Source organism: Melospiza georgiana, unplaced genomic scaffold, assembly GCF_028018845.1.
Source record: "Melospiza georgiana isolate bMelGeo1 unplaced genomic scaffold, bMelGeo1.pri scaffold_29, whole genome shotgun sequence".
In the NCBI taxonomy this organism is placed as follows: domain Eukaryota; kingdom Metazoa; phylum Chordata; class Aves; order Passeriformes; family Passerellidae; genus Melospiza; species Melospiza georgiana.
Genome location: NW_026652215.1, coordinates 5,731,857 through 5,752,285, shown reverse-complemented (window position 1 = coordinate 5,752,285; position 20,429 = coordinate 5,731,857). Strand labels below are relative to the sequence as shown.

The 20,429-nt window shown below is 48.2% G+C and overlaps 1 protein-coding gene across 1 annotated transcript in view; it reads left to right on the top strand.

The window, feature by feature from the left end:
* Positions 1-20,429, top strand: part of LOC131096399 (zinc finger protein 345-like) — a 356,657-nt gene that overhangs the window by 45,511 nt on the left and 290,717 nt on the right. The window contains exon 4 of the mRNA XM_058044738.1: positions 6,038-6,042. Coding sequence (XP_057900721.1) covers positions 6,038-6,042 — 5 coding nt within the window. The remainder of the gene's footprint in view (positions 1-6,037; positions 6,043-20,429) is intronic.

Here is a 20,429-nt window from a genome sequence, read left to right as displayed (position 1 = left end):
CTTCTTTCCTTCCAGCATACTTGGCAGGGTTTTAAATTCCAAAAGAAAAGCTCTCCTTTCACATTTGTAAATCCAAACTTGTCTGCTGTAGCAGGAGCTGTGTTAAAACATTTCACATCAGGGACCTCAAGAGTTCAGTCACATGGAAGCAGTGAAAAGGTTTTGCATCTCAGAGCAAAAAGGAAGAGCCCCATACTTGGGACACAGAAAGGCACTGAGCCAGTGTGAGAGTCTGTCCGAATTTTCCCTCATCTCCGAATTTTCCTCAATTTTAAGAAAATTCAGTATTTATAGTTCAAATTCACCCCAAACCCCCAAAAAACACCCAAAAATCACCCAAAACAGCCCAAAAATCCCCCAAAACTCCCCCAAAACGGGGTCCCGGCACTTGTGGAGCCCCTTGGGGCAGCCCGATGCCAGGCTGGGGTGAAAAACGGTGATTTTGGGAAAATTCAGTATTTATAGTTCAAATTCACCCCAAAACCCCCAAAAAACACCCAAAAATCACCCAAAACATCCCCAAAATCCCCCAAAACTCCTCCTAAATGGGGTCCTGGCACTCCCGCAGCCCCTCGGGGCAGCCTGAGGCCAGGCTGGGGTGAAAAATGGTGATTTTGGGAAAATTCAGTATTTATAGTTCAAATTCACCCAAAACCCCCCAAAAAACTGCCCCAAAATCACCCAAAACAGCCCAAAAATCCCCCAAAACTCCCCCAAAACGGGGGTCCCGGCGCTTGCGGAGTCCCTCGGGGCAGCCCGACGCCAGGCTCGGGTGAAAAGCAGTGATTTTGGGAAAATTCAGTATTTATAGTACAAAATAACCCAAAAATCCCCCAAAAAACTGCCCCAAAATCACCCAAAACAGCCCAAAAATCACCCCAAAATCCCCTCAAAACCTTCCCCAAAATTCCCTCCAAAATCACCCAAAACTCCCCCAAAAATCTGCCCCAAAAACACCCAAAAATGACCCAAAAAATCACCCAAAAATCCCCCAAAAATGCCCAAAAATCACCTGAAAATTTCCCAAAATCTGCCCCAAAACCCACCCATTAAACCACCAAAAATCCCCCAGAAATTGCCCAAAATTCACCCAAAATCACCCAAAACCTCCCCAAACCATCACAAGACCCCCCAAATTTCGGGATTTCCCCCTGAATTTTGGGGGTTTTTTATGGGATTTTTTGGATTTTTGGGGTTTTTGTTAATTTGGGGAGGGGTCCCCACCCCCTCCCCTTTTTTTCCTCCTAAATTTTGATGTTTTTCCCCAGAATTTTTTTGTATTTTCCCTCCAAATTTTGATGCTTTTTCTCCAGGATTTTGGGGTATTTTTCCCCAAACTTCAGTTTCTTTGGGATTTTTTGATTTTTATGGTTTTTGGTAATTAGGGGAGGGGTCTCCGCCCTCCTTTACTGCCCTATCTGCTCCCCTTTCCTGAGTGTTTCCCCTCCATTTTTGATATTTTTCTTCAGAATTTTTTTATTTTCTCCGGGTTTTTCCCCCAAATTTCCGTTTTTTGGGTTTTTAGGGTTTTTGTTAATTTGGGGAGGGGTCTCTCCCCCCCTTTTACCTGCAGAGGATCCCCAGGCCGTGCTCGTGGGGCCCTCCCCTTTGCCCTTTCCTGCTCATTCTCCACCCAAATTTTGATGATTTTTCCCTGTTTTTTTTTTTTTTGTTTTTTTCCCCAAATTTCAGGTTTTTGGTATTTTTGGGTTTTTTGGGTTTTTGTTAATTTGAGGAGGGGTCTCTCCCCCCCTTTTACCTGCAGAGGACCCCCAGGCCGTGCTCGTGGGCCCCGTTGTGCTCGAAGCGCAGCAGCGCCGCCGCCCGCAGCACCAGGCCCTGCTGCACCAGGGGGGCTGCGGAAATTGGGGTGAAAAATGGGAAAATTGGGCAAATCCTGGAAACTGGGGGGAAATCTGGGGAGATTGGGGGGAAATTAAGGGGGATTTGGGGTGAAACCCAGGAAAATTGGGGTGAAATGTGGGGAACCCCGCGGCACCAGGCCCTGCTGCACCAGGGGGCTGTGGGAAAATTGGGGTGAAAAACGGGAAAATTGGGAAGTTCTGGGGAATTGGGGTGAAATTTGGGGATTTTGGGGCCATTTTGGGGGATTTTGGGGTAAAGTTTGGGATGATTTTTTTGGGAATTTATGGGATCTTTGGGGTTTCCCTGCTGGGCTGGTGCTAAGGGGATTACAGGGCTGGTTTTGGGGTGAGTTTTGGGCTTTTGGAGCTGGCTTTGGGGTGAATTTGGGGGTTTTTGGGGCTCTCACTGCTGGGCTGGTACCGAGGGCATTCCATGGCATTTTTTGGGGTGAATTTGGGGTTTTCTGGGGGGGATTTTGGGGTTATTTTGGGTATTTTTGGGGTCTCACTGCTGTGCTGGTACTGAGGGGATCCCAGGGCATTTTTTGGGGTGAATCTGGGTGATTCTGGGGGGATTTTTGTGGGAACTTTGGGGTTATTTCGGGGATTTTTGGGGTTTCCCTACCGGGGTGTTACTGAGGGGGTCCCAGGGCAGTTTTTGGGGTGAATCTGAGTGATTTTGGGGGGATTTTTTGTGGGAATTTCGGGGATTTTTGGGGTTTCCCTACCGGGGTGTTACTGAGGGGGTCCCAGGGCATTTTTGGGGGTGAATCTGGGCGATTTTGAAGAGATTTTTGTGGGAATTTCGGGGATTTTTGGGGTTTCCCTGCCGGGGTGTTACCGAGGGGTTCCCAGCGCAGTTTTTGGGGTGAATCTGGGCGGTTTTGGGCTGACCTTTGAGGCGGGGGTGCTCCCTGAGCAGGCAGTGCAGCAGGAAGGTGGCGTGAGCCCTCGGGGGGGGGGGTGGGGGCTCTGCAGGGCTCCCCCCAGCACCTCCAGCCCCCCCAGGGCCTTGAGCTGCTGCAAACCCTCGGGCTGGGCCCACACCAGGCCTGGGGAGGGGGAAAAACGGGGTTAAAACAATGAAAAATGGGCAAAATAGCACCAAAATTGATAAAAAAACCACCCCAAAAGCCCCTAAAAACTTCCCAAACCTCCCCCCAAAAACATCCCAAAAAACCTCCAAAAAATGCCCCAAAATCCCCTAAAATTTCCCCCAAAAAACCCAAAATCCCCCCAAAATCCCTAAAAAATCAAAAAACTAAAGAAAAAAAATCCAAAAAAGTCTCCCAAAAAATTCCTTAAAAAAATCTCCCCTCAAAAAAATCCCAAAATCCCCTAAAAATCCCCCAAAATCTCAAAAAATCCCTAAAAAATCCCTAAAAAGTCCCCCAAAAATCAAAAAAAAAATCACAAATAAATCACAAAAAAAAAAAATCTCAAAAAAATCTTCCTAAAAATCCCTAAAAAACCTAAAAAAATCCCCCAAAAATCCCAAATAAATCACAAAAAATCTCAAATAAATCTTCCTAAAATCCCTAAAGAATAATAAAAAAGTCCCTAAAAAATGAAAAAGATCCCCAAAAAAATCTCAAAAAAACACATAAGAAATCACAAAAAATTCACAAGAAAACCTGAAACAACCCTAAAAAATGGCAAAAAATCAGAAAAAAAAATTTAAAAATCCCAGAAAAACCCTAAAAAATCCCTAAAAAATCAGAAAAATTCCCTAAAAAATGCCTAAAAGATCCCAAAAAATACCCAAAAAATACCCCAAAAAAACCCCTAAAAATCAGAAAAATTCCCTAAAAAAATGCCTAAAAGATCCCAAAAAATACCCAAAAAATACCCAAAAAAAACCCTTTAAAAATCCCCCAAAAAATCTTTAAACCCCTCCCCAAAAAAACCCCTTAAAATCCTCCCCTAGAAAACCCAAAAAATCCTCAAAAAATCACAAATAAGTCACAAAAATTCACAAAAATATCACAAAAAAAGGCAAAAAAACCCGAAAAAAATCCCAAAAAAATCCCCAAATCCCTAAAAGATCCCTAAAAGACCTGAAAGTTCAGTGTTAAGCTATTGTTTTCACAGGAGTGTTTGCTTTATGCTAAGAAGAGGGCACCGTGCCCCGTTAGCAACAATAGCAGCTCTGGAAGCTGTCCCACCTCTCGGCCTGGCTGGACTTCTCCTGAGTTTCAGGTGGTCTCCCACCAAAGACCCTCACCTGTTTTACAACCACCGTGACAGACAGACTGAGATGTGAGAAGATTCTCCACCAAGGACTGAGACATGAAACTCCTAAAAGGCCCCTCTGCTCCTTCCAAGGATTGGGACTGAAACCCCCAGCCCGGGGGAGGTGTGTGGGGGAGGCAAGCTGACCAAAGCGAGATGTTTGCCTGCAGATTGTGACCACTGGGGAAAGAAAACAATGGCTCTCATTTACTGCTGAGAACATGGACTACCTGTTACATCTGTTCCCTATTGTATCTGTTCCCCCTCCCCTCGCAATTTTCAGTAATAAAATCCTCTGAGTTAGCTAGAGCCTTTGAGATCTCCCCAGCGTAGCAGGCGGATCCTCAGCTGGACTGGACCAAAGGACTTCGTCTCTGCGTTGGTAGCTATATCCCCTCTCTCTCTCTCTCTCACCCCCTCTTTCTCTCTTTCTCTATCTTTTTCTCTCCCTTAATCCCTCTATCGCATTTTTGCTGTGGTTATGTCAATAAAACTGCATTTGATTTGATTATCACTGCAAACCCTCTTGTACCGTGTTGGTGTTTTGCACTCTGAGATCATTCCTACGAACCATCAGGTCATCTGTCTACTAGGACAGACCCTGACATTGGAGAGACATTTCTATGAGTTTTTTCGATGGACAAAGTTCTTTGGGTTTTTCACAAATGTGCTCTTTGCCCTTGATACGTTCGTATGGGAATGCATGGAACCCATTTTCCAAGCCATTTTGAACCTTGGATTCGGGTACCCCCGCATTGATCCAGTGTTCAGGGCACTCTTTCCGGTTTTGAAAGAGAGAGCGGCTGCCTTTCCCTGGATTGCTGACTGCAGGAGGCAAGCCCTATTCCCCCGAATTCTCATGGGAGAAGTTCCTTTTGGGGGAGATGATCTGCTGCTTCCCAGCCTCCCTGGCTCGCAGCAGAGGGGTGAAGTCTTGCCCGCAGCCAAAGAAGTTTTTCCCCTGCATTTTCGGAGCATGCTCAAATGGAGCCACTTTTTCCCTCCTCCGTTGCTCTCAGAGGGGTTTGAGTGGGCTGAGCCGCCCCTGGAAGCTCTGCAGGCATCGCCCCGTCCGGCCTCTTGGACCCCGCATCGCTCAGACCTGGGGGTGGCATCGGTGCCCGAGGTCCCGCCTCCCGAGTTTGTGGGGCTTCCCCAACCCTCCCCACGGGTGCGGGCGCTTCCCCATGTGGCCTCTCCCGCGGCCGTCCCTCCTGCAGAGCCTGTGGGTGCAGCGGCCCCGCCTGGGCTTGCGAGCTCAGAAACACCGCTTCCCGCGGCTGCACCGGTGTTGCAAGGCAGCAGCGATCAGGCACCGCTTCCGCCGCTTCCCGCAGCTGCGCTGGTGTTGCCAGGCGATGCACTCAGTGACAATGGCGGTTGCCGCCAGCGTGTGTCCGAGGCTGCGCCGCCTGTGGATGCACCAAGAGCTGACCCCATGTGGGTCCCTGTAGCCCCGCTCGCGGTGGCCCTGCTTTCACCCTCAGTGCCGATGCCGGAGGTGTCATTTGAGACCAGCGACCCAGTGCTGCCGCTGTCAACCCCCTGCAGCCTGCTGCAACTGCATTCTCTCTGGCCTCGCCCCCGCCACCAGCCACCCCAGCAGTTCTGCCGCCTTCGGGGACTCCGTCCTCCATGTCTGCGTCAGAGGCTGCCCGGGAACTGGCAGCATATCCGAGCTCAGACTGTCCCATGCCGTTTGCCCTTGCAACAGCGGTTTCAGCAGCTGGCCTCTCCTTCCGTGGAGGAGGCATGGCTCAACAGCTGAGTGCGGGAGCAGCCCGGCCGCCTTCTTTCAAGCTCAGCGTTCTTGGCGGGTTGGGGGGTGTTTGGTCAGTTGTTTCCCCTTGGGGGGTGCGAATCTCCCTGCCGTCCCTCATGCGCCCCAGCCGCAAGGGGGAGGTGGGTCCTGAAAGTTCTGCCTTTGGTCCCCAGCCCAGAGGGGGTGGGGGTGGTACTGGGAGGCAGATGGGGGGAACACCTTTTGCATTTGCATTGCAGAGGCAGAGGGAATGGCGGAAAGCAATCATCGCTTGTTTTCTGTGGGGAACAAACATTCCCAGACCCGAGATGTACATTCTCAGGACAGCTTCTGTCCCCTCACTGCCACCATGCATCAGTGATTTTGGGGGGAAGGAAGCGTTTGGTCACTTGTTCTGCCATTGCACTGGCAGTGTGGAGCTGGGCTGTGACAACACAGAGCCCGCCTCGCAGACCGGGCCTGGGCTGTTTGGCTCGGTTCCCTGGGCCAGGGCCACCGCCCGGCCGGCTGCTGGGTTTGGGGGCTTTGCTTCTCCCATCAGGACCTGGACCACTGTTCTGTGGGGCAGGTCTGGGGTTCTTGATCCTTCCACGTGGGCCAGGGCCCACTCAGGGCCTCTCAGGCTCCTCTCTGCTGCTGCTGCTCTTTCCAGAAAAAAAAAAAAAAAAAAAAGTTGAAAGAGCTAGCAGCACCTCAAAAGCATTGAAGAGCCAAAAATTACAAGTAGTTCAATAAAGGAGTGTGGCCAAGGCATTAAAAATTTTTTCTCAAAATTGTTTTGTCGGCGGAAGGGAACCAGGACATCAATTTGATCATCACAGGCTCGATTTTATTGATCAGTACGGCGGGTTAAATACAGTTAATAATGAGCTTCATACATATTGCAAAAGTTGAGCTCAGGATTGGTCAGCTTACATATCAGCACCTACGCCTACTTCTACATTCCTATGGTTCTACTTTTGATACTTTCTACATATTCTTAGGATATATTCAGGACTAATCTCAACTCCCTATCCTCATGTTGCAGCAAGGTCGCTGCTGACTCTTCCTTTCAGCTTGCTGACTGCTGACTTTTCTCCTTCAGCTTAACCAGTGGCATTATATCAGTGTGGCCTTTCTCAGCTAACCAATTATTAATAATACTCTCCACATTTCCCCCGTTTTCTTCTTGAGCAAGGAGATTAGTTTGCCATGCTTTTGCTATTGTACGGCTGACCATGTTTTGAATACAGTTGAAGATACAAGGCAAAAAAAGCAAAAACAGTAAAATTACACCCAGCGGTCCTATAGCATAAATCACAAGGTTCCTCAGCCACGGTCAAAGTCCTAAGCCTTTAAGCCATTCGTCAATTCCTAAACCGTCTTCTTCCTTAAGTTTGTGAAGTCCCTGTTGCAGTTCTTTTATCTTAGTGTGAATGGACACTGAATGATCAGACAGATTCATGCAACACATTCCCTCGAACTCTTCACATCCATGCCCTTGTGCTAAGAGCAAAAAATCTACAGCAGCTCTATTTTGCAAAACAGCATGGTTAACACTTTGCACATCTGCAGTTAGCATGTCTAGAATTTGTGATGTCTTGTTCAGCTCATCCCTTGCCCAGCATCCTAATTGTTTTGCTAAATTCATGGCTTTATTGGCAGATCCTCCTGGTAAGATAGTTGAAACCACCACCTGTTTGAATGTGCCCCAAAACCGTGGATCTCCTATCTTGCTGCAGTCTAAGTCATGTATGCTACGTTTTCTCCTGTTTGAATTTTGACTCAGCTGCATTAGCAAGGACACATTAGGATGAAACAGTGACAATTTTCCCAAAAAACAGGGTCCACCCTGTGGTTTAGCTGGTATACCATTCCATGCCCTGTCTCCACAAATCAAAAATATTCCTGTGGGTAATTTCATTGGTGCTGTGATATTTGTGCCGTTACATTGACTGTAATGCTGTGGAGAGAATTCACTCACATTCAGGGATGAATCTAGGGTGGCCCATGTTTCTTTAGGTTGGTTTAAATTCTGAGCACCCAAAAGTTTGAAGCTAAACCATCCACCAGCTGTAGTGTTAGATATGCTGGCATTTGTACTTCCAAAAAGATCCAATTCTTCAGGAGGAGAATGCAAAGAGGTGTTAAGCGATTGGATTAGTAAGCATTGACGATAGCCATCACTCTGACCTGCGGTATACCCTTGTTGCACCGGCAATGTGATGTTTGACATGTTAGACATACATAAGGTTTGATTGTTTATCAAACTGCAAAATACTCCAGGAGACCACACCGGAAGTCCCACCAGGCATGTTCGAAATGGGTTAGTTACTCCTCCAAGACTAAGACAAAGTGATGATTGGTTAGTTTGATTAGCAAGTGTTACCCATAAATTTTCCCTTGGTTGACTAAAGTGTGTTACTCCTACTGCTTCACTTGCTACAGCATTGAGCAGTATTACAAAAACAAACCTCATTTTTCTTTCTGCTTGCTTTGCTTCTCCTTTTCTTCCTTCTGCTTACGTTGTTTTTCCTTTCTTCGCTGTCTTTTCCCTGGTTTGCTAGATTGTCTATTGTAAGGCTGAGTCAATTTTTGAATATACTGATCTAATTCTAAATCAACATCCTTGCTCACAGGTATAGCATGAGGTAAGTTTGAAGGCAAATCAGCTTTACAGCGAGCTGCTATGATGCGTGAGGCTTTAGTAATTTCAAATATTCTAAGGTTTTCCTGTAACTTCCACCTAAGATATGCTATAATCACTTGTTCTGCACTCTCAAAGAGCTGTAATCCTGTCCGTCCTGGCAGGCCAGTACTTTGTTCAAGAGCTCTAACCCAGATATGATTTCGAATCCACTTTCCAAAACAAGATGTACACCATAAATATCCCAATGACCTCTGTGAATACCAATAAACCTGATTACAATCTGCACAATGCAAAGCTACCCATGCATAGCATTTATCTTTATCCTTTTTGCAAACATAACAAGGAAGCGAATGTAAGTAAGGACCAGTATAAAATTCTGGTTCTTCAACCCAAAGCAACCAATTCAATGGTGGTGATCGCAAAGCCTCTTCAGCCTTTTTACTATATGAGGCTAACAGCTCAAGGTCTTTCTTTAACACAAGGTGTATCTTATTTCGTAATCGTAGTTCTTGTTCGTTATCCTCCTCAACAACTATATCCTCCCGAGGGTCTCACAACAGTAAAATTGTTCTAATCATAGAAAATTAATTAGCAATCACTGATACCCCTATTCAAATGAGACCGTTCCCTTTTTTGCCTTCTTTTTCTTATCTGTCTTCAGTCTTGCTGCTCCTAATCTCACTGGTCCTGCCACTTTCAAACTTAATTTTTGCAACTTATCAATGCAGCAATCTAATGCTCTATCAGGATCCCCTTGGAAGGGTCCTACAACTGAATGCTGTGTTAAAGGCACTAATTTCCTACACCTTATAGAAACTATATGTGATTTACTTTGAACCTTAATTCTATTTACAATACATTGTATTTCCCATCGATAATAAGCAAGAACCTTCTGTTCAGGAGACTCATAAAGATTTAGAGCTATATATGCGTTTTGCCCCGTTTGTTTCCTTAATTCATCTTGCCAGCTTTTTCCCCACGTGTGCTCGTGTTCACAAGTATGACACCACAAATCCTGTAATAATGATTGTTCTATCCAAAAAGTTCTTTTACAACCCCCACAACGTAGAGCTATCCAGGCAGCACAATGTGGATTGTGACAAGTCAAGGCAATGTAGTTTCGCTGGATCTGTTAAGTGAAAAGTTGATAATGAGTCAATGAAACCAATCAACTCCTGGACCGTCCGGTAGTGACGTGTCAGTGCTCTGTCCACTGCTTCCGAGTACCCCTTCAATTGTAACAGTAGTGGTTGTAGGACTAGAAGCAGTTTCTTCCCCAGTCGCTCCCTGTCCTCCTCCGTAAGGCGATCCACCAGAGGCTGCATCAAAAACAGGTTTAGTCCACTTAGCAGGCACCCACAAAGGCCCTGTAGGTGAGGAAACGCAAAGATACCCCCGACCCCAATATAATACTTTTGCAGGTTTTTCCCATAATCCTGTACTCGGGTTCTTATACTTAACCCAGACCTCTGTTTCCTTAGTATTTTCCTGACCTGACCTCGGATGATGTTTCATTGCAGGGGGGGTATCATCTTCCCCAAAAATGCATAAATGATTAATCACATACAAAACCTTAGCCAAACATGCTTGTGGATCTGTCAAATCTTGATGTTTTTCAATATACTGCTTAAGGGTACCGTTTGCTCTTTCCACTATTGCCTGTCCAGTAGAAGAGTGTGGAATACCTGTCACATGCTTAACAGACCACTGATTCAAAAATTTCCGGACCCTAGCACTTACATAACCTCGACCATTATCCGTTTTGATACTCTTTGGAACTCCCATAACAGCGAAACAACTTAACAGATGTCTGATAACCTGTATAGCTTTCTGTCCTGCCTGAGCCGTAGCCCATATGTAATGACTGTATGTATCTATGGTGACATGCACATGCTTGACTTTACCGAATATAGCTATGTGTGTAACATCCATTTGCCATATCTCATTTATTTTTAAACCTCGAGGATTAACTCCAATGCCTAGACCTATCCCACCATTATGATAACTACATGTTGGACATGCTCTGACAATGGCCTTGGCTTGTGACAAACTCAGCTCAAAGTGTTTTGCTAAACCTCTTGCGTTTTGATGATATCTACTATGTGCTTCTCTGGCCAATGTGTGCTTGTCAATAGGACAAGAATTATCAATGGGTAGGGTAACCAATTTATCTGCACATTCATTCCCTTCTCCTAAACCTTAAGTCTATTTATGGCTCCTAATATGAATCACAGAATATGCTGCATTTCTTTCTCGTAAAGCCTTCCTTAACTGTATCAGTAACTCATACAATCGTTTATTATTCACTTCCTTAATTGCTGCTTCCTCTATTCGTTTGACTACTCCTGCAACATACATAGAGTCTGTGACCACATTTAAAGGCTCCTGTAAGTTGGACACCGCCCATACTACTGCTAACAATTCCAAAGTTTGTAAGCTATCTGCAGGTGTGCTGTGAGGAGTTGATGCTTCCATTGTCCTTTTTCTTGCCAGGTAACAGCAGCACGCCTTGATTTCTTTCCTGCATCTGTAAAAACTGTAATAGCTCCTTCTATGGGGTTTTCTTCTCTCAAAGGTCGAGTAATCCAGTTCCATTCTGTCATCCATTGCAAAACTCTAAGCACTAATTTACTAGTCTCTGCTTTAGCAGGTGACATCAATAATGCTTCTTGTAAATTCTTTGAATTTATCAAGTACCAGTCCAAGGTTTCTTTTTCCATAGGCAATCTAATAGTAGCAGGTTCTCTACCATCCACTTCAAGAATTCTGAGACGCCCCTTTTTGATTAATGCAGCCAATTGTTCAATTTTTGAAGATATTGTTTTCTTATGCTGTAGTGGTGGTGATAACCATTCCAACACCCGTATCTCCCCCGTTTTCTTTTGCAACTGAGAGAGACCACCAAGCAAGTGGCAAGGGCTATTCCAGATAGTAAGGTCAATGGGGTGGTCGAGTTGTCGACGAGACACATACCCTTGCTGTACACAGTTACTAATTTGCTGCAAGGCAAGACGATGCTCCTTTGTCAGGTGTACAGGAGTAGTAGGGTCCACACCTTTTAACAAAGGCCGTAGGGCTTCTAATAAGTGATTTGGTATTCCCACAATAGGCTTCAGCCACTGTAAGTCTCCCAGCAACTTCTGTGCATCATGTAGAGTGTTAATGTCCAATTGTAATTCCAATTTTTGTGGTATCACTATTTGATCCGTCAAAGTCCATCCCAAATATTTCCAGGGCTTTGTAGTCTGAATTTTCTCTGCAGCAATAACAAGTGAATATGCAGCAAGAGTATTTATAATGGTGTTAATCTGTAAAGAGGAGAATGGCTGTTGCTGTGCAAACAAAATATCGTCCATGTAATGATATACTATAGTTGCTGGCCATTTACGACGTAGTGGCTGTAATGCAGCATCAACATAAAGCTGACATAAAGTGGGGGATTTGCGCATGCCCTGTGGAAGAGATGTCCATTCAAATCTTTTATCTGGTTCCCCACGATTTATTGCTGGTAAAGTAAAAGCAAATCTCTTCATGTCATCAGGATGCAGGCCAATAGTGAAAAAACAATCCTTTAGGTCAATAATTAAAAGTGGCCAGTGTTCTGGAATCATAGCTGGATTTGGAAGACCAGGCTGTAAGGCCCCCATTGGTTCCATTTGGTCATTTACAGCCCTCAAATCATGTATCAAACGATATTTCCCTGATTTCTTTTTGATTACAAAAATAGGTGTATTCCAAGGGCTTGTGGACAGTCGCAGGTGTCCCTTTTGCATATTGTTCCTGTACCAATTCATGGGCATGCATAAGACTCTCCCCTTTTAATGGCTATTGCTTAACCATCACCGGTGTATCCGTTTTCCAGGTGAGTGGAATGGGGAAAGTCCAAGCAATGGCAATTACCCCAAAGGGTGCTGATTAGTTAACTCCACTCCCAATTGTGTTAAAATGTCCCTTCCAATTAAACAGGAAACTGTAGGAGGCAGTTGAACAACTGAAAACACAGCAGATATTTGTTGATTCTCAATGCACACAGACAAAGACGGCGACCTGCTTGCCAATGTAAATCCTCCCACTCCTGTGAGCATGTTTGATGAGGGAAATAGAGGCCAATGTTGTGGCCATGCTTCTGGAGAAATGATGCTAGTATCTGCTCCTGTATCCATTACTCCATAAAGGGTTATGCTTTGATGCCCATAGGTAATTTCAACCTTTTGCTTTGGTCTATTTTGTAAATCCACAGTTAAAAGTGTAACACCAGTAGAGCCAAAACCTTTTTCATCCCGTGTTTGACCAGTAAATGATTGTATTCCTGATGTCATTTGTGACAGTGGTACCAATTGTGCAATGCGTTGTCCTTTTGTAATTTTAATCGGAGGATAAAGGATGTAAGCCATAATTTGTATTTCCCCTGTAAAGTCCGCATCGATAACACCAGGCAAAACAAATAATCCCAACATAGTTATAGAGGAACGTCCCAGCAATAATGCTCCACATGTTTGTCCATTTAATATAAGAGGACCCTTTACTCCAGTGGGTATCCTCTCAGGCCGGTTCGTCATTAGTGTGACGTCTACTGCTGCTGATAAGTCCAAGCCGAGGCTCCCGGTTGTTGCGGGTTGCAGACAGGTGGTGGCAGCGATGTCACGGCAGCAGCTGGTGTCTCCGATGTCACGGCGGCAACTTGTGTCTGAGCACGGCGCCCGAGATGCGCGCTCTGCGGATAGTTTCCCGACCGGCGCCTACAAGCCGTAGTGTTGTGGGAGCTGGATCGGCAGTGTTGGCACCATACGCCAGTTGCTCGGCACGTTCGGCGTGTATGTCCTTCGTTGCCGCATCGGTAACACTTGAGGAATGGCTTCGAACCTCCTTGAGTGAATGCCAGAGAGCCGTTTCGGAGAGGAGCAAGAGCAGCTAGCACCTGATTTTGAGTGGACTCTGCTTGCTTTTGCAACCCCAATCCTAATTCCTTTAAGGCTTCTGCTATAAATGCCTGTGAAGCTGTTGGCATTAATGCCATTCGCTCTAATGCTTCCTCAATAGTCCAATTTGCCCCTAAAGTAGCTAACACTCTCTGGGTTGCTGGATTGCTATTTTGCAAGGCACACTGCTTCAATAGCGCCCCCTTCATGTAGTCTGCCACACCAGCCCGATCTATAGCAGTAGCTGCTCTATCAATAAAATTTCCAAATGATTCTTCCCTTCCTTGCTTAATACCCATATAAGCCGGTAACCCTCCTGGCTCTTTAACCATGTCTATTGCAGCACGCACTAACCTCATAGACTCTCTAAGTTTATCAGCTCCTGATATCATCTGTGCCTCTGTACGCAAATATGCCCCTAAGCCCATCAGCTCCTCTACTGTCACCCCATGTAATGGGTCTCCCTGGGCTCGTTGTACAGCAACCGATTCATTTACCAACGCGTGCCAATGGGCGTTAAATAATAACTGCTGATGCTGAGTGAATATCAACCGAACTATTCCTCTTAAATCATTAGGACATAAAACCTGAGTATTAAAAAGATAATCTAACATTTGCTTAACAGGTTCACTTTTTACTCCAAACTGACTAACCGTAGAATGTAGCTGAGTTAACAGCTTCCAATCTAAGGGAGTATATTCTGCTATATTATGCGTAAGGTTCCCCTGTGCATCATACTGTGGTGTGTATGTAACTGGACATGCAAGACTAGAAGCTATTTCCACCGCCTCACCATCCCCCATTTGCATTACTTCTTTCGCCAAAGCAGCCCAAGCTTCCCTCCTCTGTTTAGCCATCTCCCCCCATGGATCACGGTGTGCCCCTGGGATGGGATCTGACTCTTTAAGGGTGCTATGCTGCTGGCGCTTCGGTACAGACACCGAGTTTTCACACGGGGAAGGCAGTGAAGCAGAAGCTGGCTCACGTGGGGGAAGCAGGGGCCCCCCCTCCCCGGCTGGAGCTGACAGTGAAACCGGAGCCGGCTCACACGGAGCCAGCCTGCGGGGAACAATCAGCCCCCCCGCTGGAGCCGGCTCGGGCAGGGGAAGTGACCCCCCCACCGAGGCTGTAACCGGAGCCGGCTCATTGAGGGGTAGCGGCGGAGGCAAGGCTGGCGGCGGAGGCGACGCTGGCTTGCTCCCACCCCCACCATCCGACCCGCCTGAAGCTGGTGGCGGAGGCAAAACTGGTTTGCTCTTACCTCCACCATCCGACTCACCCTCCCCCTCTGACAGGAAAGGTGCAGACGGTTCCACTGTGCCTGTAGGAAAATCCTCCACACCACTTTGCTGGGGACCCTTAGGCATAAGTACCTTAGTTACAGAAGGTGCCAGGGGATCATCCTCACGACCATACCCTATATTCCTCTTATGAGCTTCTGTTGCCCTTTCTGCTGCCTTTCTCTCAGAGACCTGCTGAAGTAACGTGTTATACACCACCCGCCATAACTTCCCGAATTTCTTTGCTGACTTATCATCCTCTAACACTGTATCCCACAGTATTTCCCCAAACTTCTTCCACTCTGCTAGCTCATGAACTGTATGAGGGTTAGAAAAGATACCTTTAGCATGGCCATAGGCTAATAACCCTGGTAATTACTTTTTTAAATCTATCCCTTTTATTCCTCGTCGCTCTAAATAGGCGGTAAATAAATCATATGCCGCTTGCCTATCCATACCTATTAATCAGCGCACCCTGTTGCAGCTCTCCAGGCTCCGGCGGCACGAATTGGCTTGAGTCACCTTTGTGATCCTCAAGGGTGCTTCAAATTCCGGCACCGTCCCAGCTGCAAGGACCCAAACCCAACTTCCGGACCGTGGCGTAATCCCTTTTTCTTTTAATCCGAGAAAAAAGGGCAGAGATTCGGCTCTGCCTGCATTCTCCACCATTTGTCAACGGAAGGAGACCAGGACATCAATTAGATCATCACAGGCCCAATTTTATTGATCAGTACGGCGGGTTAAATACAGTTCATAATGAGCTTCATACATATTGCAAAAGTTGAGCTCAGGATTGGTCAGTTACATATCAGCACCTACGCCTACTTCTGCATTCCTATGGTTCTACTTTTGATACTTTCTACATATTCTCAAGATATATTCAGGAATAATCTCTACTCCCTATCCTCATGTTGCAGCAAGGTCACTGCTGACCTCTCCTTTCAGCTTGCTGATTGCTGACTTTCCTCCTTCAGCTTAACCAGCGGCATTATGTCAGTATGGCCTTTCTCAGCTAACCAATTATTAATAAATGTCTCCACATATTACAATTTACTCATTTCAATAAAACCCACCCCAAGTTCCCAGATTCAGTCCTTCAATTTTCTGTCGATACGTTTTTGAGCCAGATGTCTTCTCTTCCAACCATCCTTGCTGGGAAAGCAGCCCCTGCATGCCTTGTTCCTGTACTGAAAGTTCACAGGAAGGGGAAAAATGGAATGAACCCTTTTGGTATCAGCCCCAGGCTTGTGTGGGCAGGCAGAGGCACGCAGGAAGCAGAGCTGCCAGCAAAGGAAGGGCCCAGCCAGGTGGGGCAGCCGGGGCATGCCGACAGCCTGCAGAGACAGAGGCGCAGGGCAGGGACACCGTGGGACAGCCTGGGCTGCACAGGGCACAGGGATGGGCAGCAGCTGCCAGACAGCCCTGCCAGAGCCAACTTGGGCAGCACTTTGGCCATGGCTGCTGGGCCTGGGCCTGAGGCCATGAGGGGACAAGTGACCCTTGCAGGCCTGGGGCCTCATTGCCCCCTGCTCAGCAGCCTGGCAGGGGCTGCCCCATGCTCCTGCCCTTGCCATTGCACATCCCCACATGGCAGTGCCCATCGCTGGGACTGGGCAGAACCTGGGCTCAAACTGGGGGAAGCAGCAAAACACCTCTGGGCATCTGCCTTTCCTGCTGCTGGGAAGGAGCAATGAAGTGAGTCGAGAAGTTTAGGTTTCTGTTTCTCCTGGTGGATTTTTCAATTTAATTCCACACTGCGGAGGCAATTTCTGTGATGGCTTCTGTCAGTTTATTCTATTTTAACAATGCCAGCAACAGGGCTCTGTTGGAGCACTGCAAATGTGGCCTGTGTGGCTTTAATTCCCCTCACTTTAGTGCTCAGGGCTGGTGGACATTCCAGTATCTGCTGATCTTTATGGCCGAGACAAAAATACTGACTTCACTGTCATGAAAGCACTGTGGGTAGCACCAACTGAAAGAGGCACTTGCATTTTTATGGATAAAATTCAGGTGGCAAGCAGAAGAGGGCCAAGAGCAGCCGTTATCTCCAATTGCGAAGGCAAAGGCACCAGCAGCCTCGTGCTGTCACCTCAGGGTGAGTCAAACAGAACTGAAAACAGCGCTGGAACCTGATCCTTTCTTCCTCTGAGGGCTGGCTCAGGGCAGCACAGGCAGGCCCTGAGCAGTCAGGGCTGTGTGTGGGTGCTGGCTGCTCTGCTCCAGAATTGAGCTGGAAAAAGCCCTTGGGAGCCGAGGCAGGAGCAGGCGGGAAGGGGCCGGCGCTGCTGCTGCTCCTGGCCGGGAGCACCGGCCGGGCCGGGCCGGCGCCCCCTGCGCTGCGGCTGCTGCTGCTGCCAGAGCCGGGCGGGACTCGGGGACAGGGAACAGACACGGGGGGACAGCAAAGGCCTGGCGGCTGCAGGGATGGTGGCGCTGGGGCCGGGGCCAGCACAGAGCTTCAGCCTACAGTTAACCCCGAGGGAAACGCCGGGGAAAGGCTCCATTTCAGCCTTTCTGCACTTGTGGCTGTGAAGGGACTGAAATGAAAGCAGAACAAGTAGGGCCCAACCTGTTCTCCTGCCTTGGGTGGAGCCCCAAGCCTGAGGCTGAGAGGGGCTGTGAGGGGCTGTGAGGGGCCATCAGTCATGAGGGGCCATGAAGGGCCTTGAGAGGCCATGAGGGGCAATGGGGAACTCGGAGAGGCCTGAGGGCCCTGTGAGGGGCTGTGGGAGCCCAGGCCCCTCATGGAACCAAGGGTCCATCATGTCCCAACAGGGCCTTGTGTAACCAAATGGACCATGGTGACACTGTGGAGCCTCATGGTATCACAGGTCCATTGTTACACAGCAGCCACAGCAGGAATGCAGAACCAAGGAGATCATTGTGACACTGCACAACTGTGCAAACCTGTGAGCCTACCAGGGAAAAGCCAGCAGAAGTGCCCTGGAGAGACACACTGTAGGCTCTGGGCATTCCTCACAACTCAGGGCGAGGAAAGAGGCTTCCCCATGGTGCTCTGCAGCACTATGTTAATTTGTCCCAGTTCTGTACTCTCCCTTGGCCTTCTCTACCCCTTTAACTCTTATATGTTCATGTTCTGGTGAGTTCTCCCTTCCCTGTTTTCCCACTGGTGTGTAACCCTGCCCATCCACACTGGCATTTACTATTGGTCCCTTCCATGTGTACCGCCCCTGAACCCTCAGAGCATTGGATCCCCGGTGCTCTACTCTGCACCCTCTTTCCCTGTATTTGTACCCTGGACTCTCCTTTGTTTTTGTCTTTGGCCCCTGGACACTTTCAGCATTTCTCTGTGTGTGTGTGTCTGTGTGTATGTGTGTCTGTGTGTGTGTCTGTCTGTGTCTATGTGCTGGTGCTCTCGTGGTTCCTACCCATTGGCACAAGAAACTCTGGGGGAAGGTTGTGTGCAGACCACCTCAGACTGTAACAAAAACTCCCTTTTTTCATTTACTTTGTGGTGGGAATGAACCATTCTGTCTAATAATGATCAGAAAAAATCAGAGCTGTATTTATATAAATTTATCTGGTATTCAATCTTTAACCCTGGGGGGGAAATTGCATTAAAGTTCAATTCCACGTGTCTAATCTTTAACACCTTTGACAAAGTCTGGAGATGGGATTGGATGCAACTGCTCCCAGTCTCCTCTCTTAGAAGGAATTTTAGAAGTCTAGGGGCCCTGCAGGGGTTTGAGGATCCATGGTGGCTGCAGTATGTAATTTCTCCATCTCATGTCTCAGCAGGAGTTTCTCCAAAAAAGAAATAAAGGTTTTGCCTGAAGCTCCCACTGTGCCCATGACAGGAACCCCTGTGAGTGTCTGGCACATCCCAGCTCTTTGGCAGCCTGGGGACTCCTGGGATGTCACCGTGGAGCCCCCGTGAACGCCTGTGACAGATCGATGCCTTTGCATCACAAGGTCCCCTGGGATGTCACCATGGAATGGCTGTGACTGCCTCTGACCACAAGGCTCTTTACCATCCCAAGAAAGCCCAGGGAGGTCTCCATGGAGCCCCTGTCTGTGCCTGTGACATTCCAGCTCTGGAACAGCCTGGAGACTCTTGGAAAGTCCCCACGGAACCCCTCTGAGTGCCTGTGACAAATGTGATCCTTAGCAGGCAACCATCACCAGGACCCTGTTGTTATGGTCAGTTTCCATGGCAACCATCCCCAGCCCCCTGTTGCTATGATCAGTTTCCGTGGCAACCATCCCCAGCCCCCTGTTGCTATGGTCAGTTTGCGTGGCAACCATCCCCAGCCCCCTGTTGCTATGCTCAGTCCCTTGGCAGTTCCATGGAGACCCCATGCTGGGGTGGTTGCCATGGACACCAGCTCAGGCCTGCAGCCAGAGCCCGTTGCCATGGCAACCATTGGCAGCCCCATCCCCAGGCTCATGGGATCCCAGAACCACAGAATTGGCTGAGCTGGGAGGGACCCATCAGGATCCTCCAGTCCAACTGCTGGCCCTGCACAGGACACCCCAACAATGCCAGCCTGGGCCTGGCAGCGCTGTCCAAACGCTGCTGCAGCTCAGAGAGCCCTGGAGCTGGGACCCTTCCCTGGGGAGCCTGGGCAGGGCCCCAGCAGCCTCTGGGCAAAAACCTTTTCCTGACATCCAACCTGAGCCTGCCCCGACTCAGCTGCAGCCGTTCCCTCCACTCCTGTCCCTGGGCACCAGAGGGAAGAGGTTCCCACAGCCCCAGCCAGGGACCCGCTCCTAAGGCTGTTGCCATGGCCACCAGGGCTGGGACCAGCTGGGATGCTCGGTTTCCAGGGGCCAGGGTTCAGGAATGGGATTCCCCAATTTCCTGCTCTTGCTAAAACCGCGCTGCCCTCACTGCCCTCCCACCTCCCATGGAAACCACAAAGGCAAAGAACCCGGTCTGGGATAAGAACAATTTTTTGGGAACAACAATGATATAAGGAACGAATGGAACAGAAACAATATTGATAACAGAGTGTATAAATAAAACTGTTTACAGGGAAAACTAAAACACAACTTACTGGGTCTGCCTTGCCACGTATTTCCTCCTGCCTGGAAAGCACACCCTTCTCCTCAGGGACAGAGAGAGAGAGAGAGAGTGTCCCTTACCTATCCCTGGCAATTCTCTGAGGTGGGAGTGAATGTAATGACACAGTCATGGCAAGACCCTCATGTTCTTCCATCCCAAATCATGTCATTGGCAGAGGCAGGAAAAGGGACAGGTGTCTTCCTAGCATGGATCCGAAGGAAAAATGGATCACCAGGGCTCTTCCCAACATGGATCCTCCAACTATGGATGAAGTTGGGGCAGTGCACAAAAGTCCTCCTGCATTGGGGCATTGGCAGAGCTTCCCTTCCAGGTGCCTCCGTTGGTGTCTGGTTAAGACAGAGATCTGGGTGAAGCTTTTCCCACACTGGGGACACTCGTAGGGCCTCTCCCTCTCCCCAGTGTGGATGTGCCGGTGCCTGATGAGGTTGGAGTTGTGCTTGAAGCCCTTCCCGCACTCAGGGCAGCGCAAGGGCCTCTCATCCGTGTGAATCCGCTTGTGCCGGAGAAGACTGGAGCTGCTCTGAAACCTCTTCTGACACTGGGGACACTCGTAGGGCCCCTTCCCAGTGTGGATGCGTTGATGTATGACAAGGGCAGAGCTGGAGCTGAAGCCCTTCCCACATTCCCCACACTCATAGGGCCATTCCCCAGCGTGGATCCTCTGGCTGATCAGAGTGCTGCTCTGCCTGAAGCTC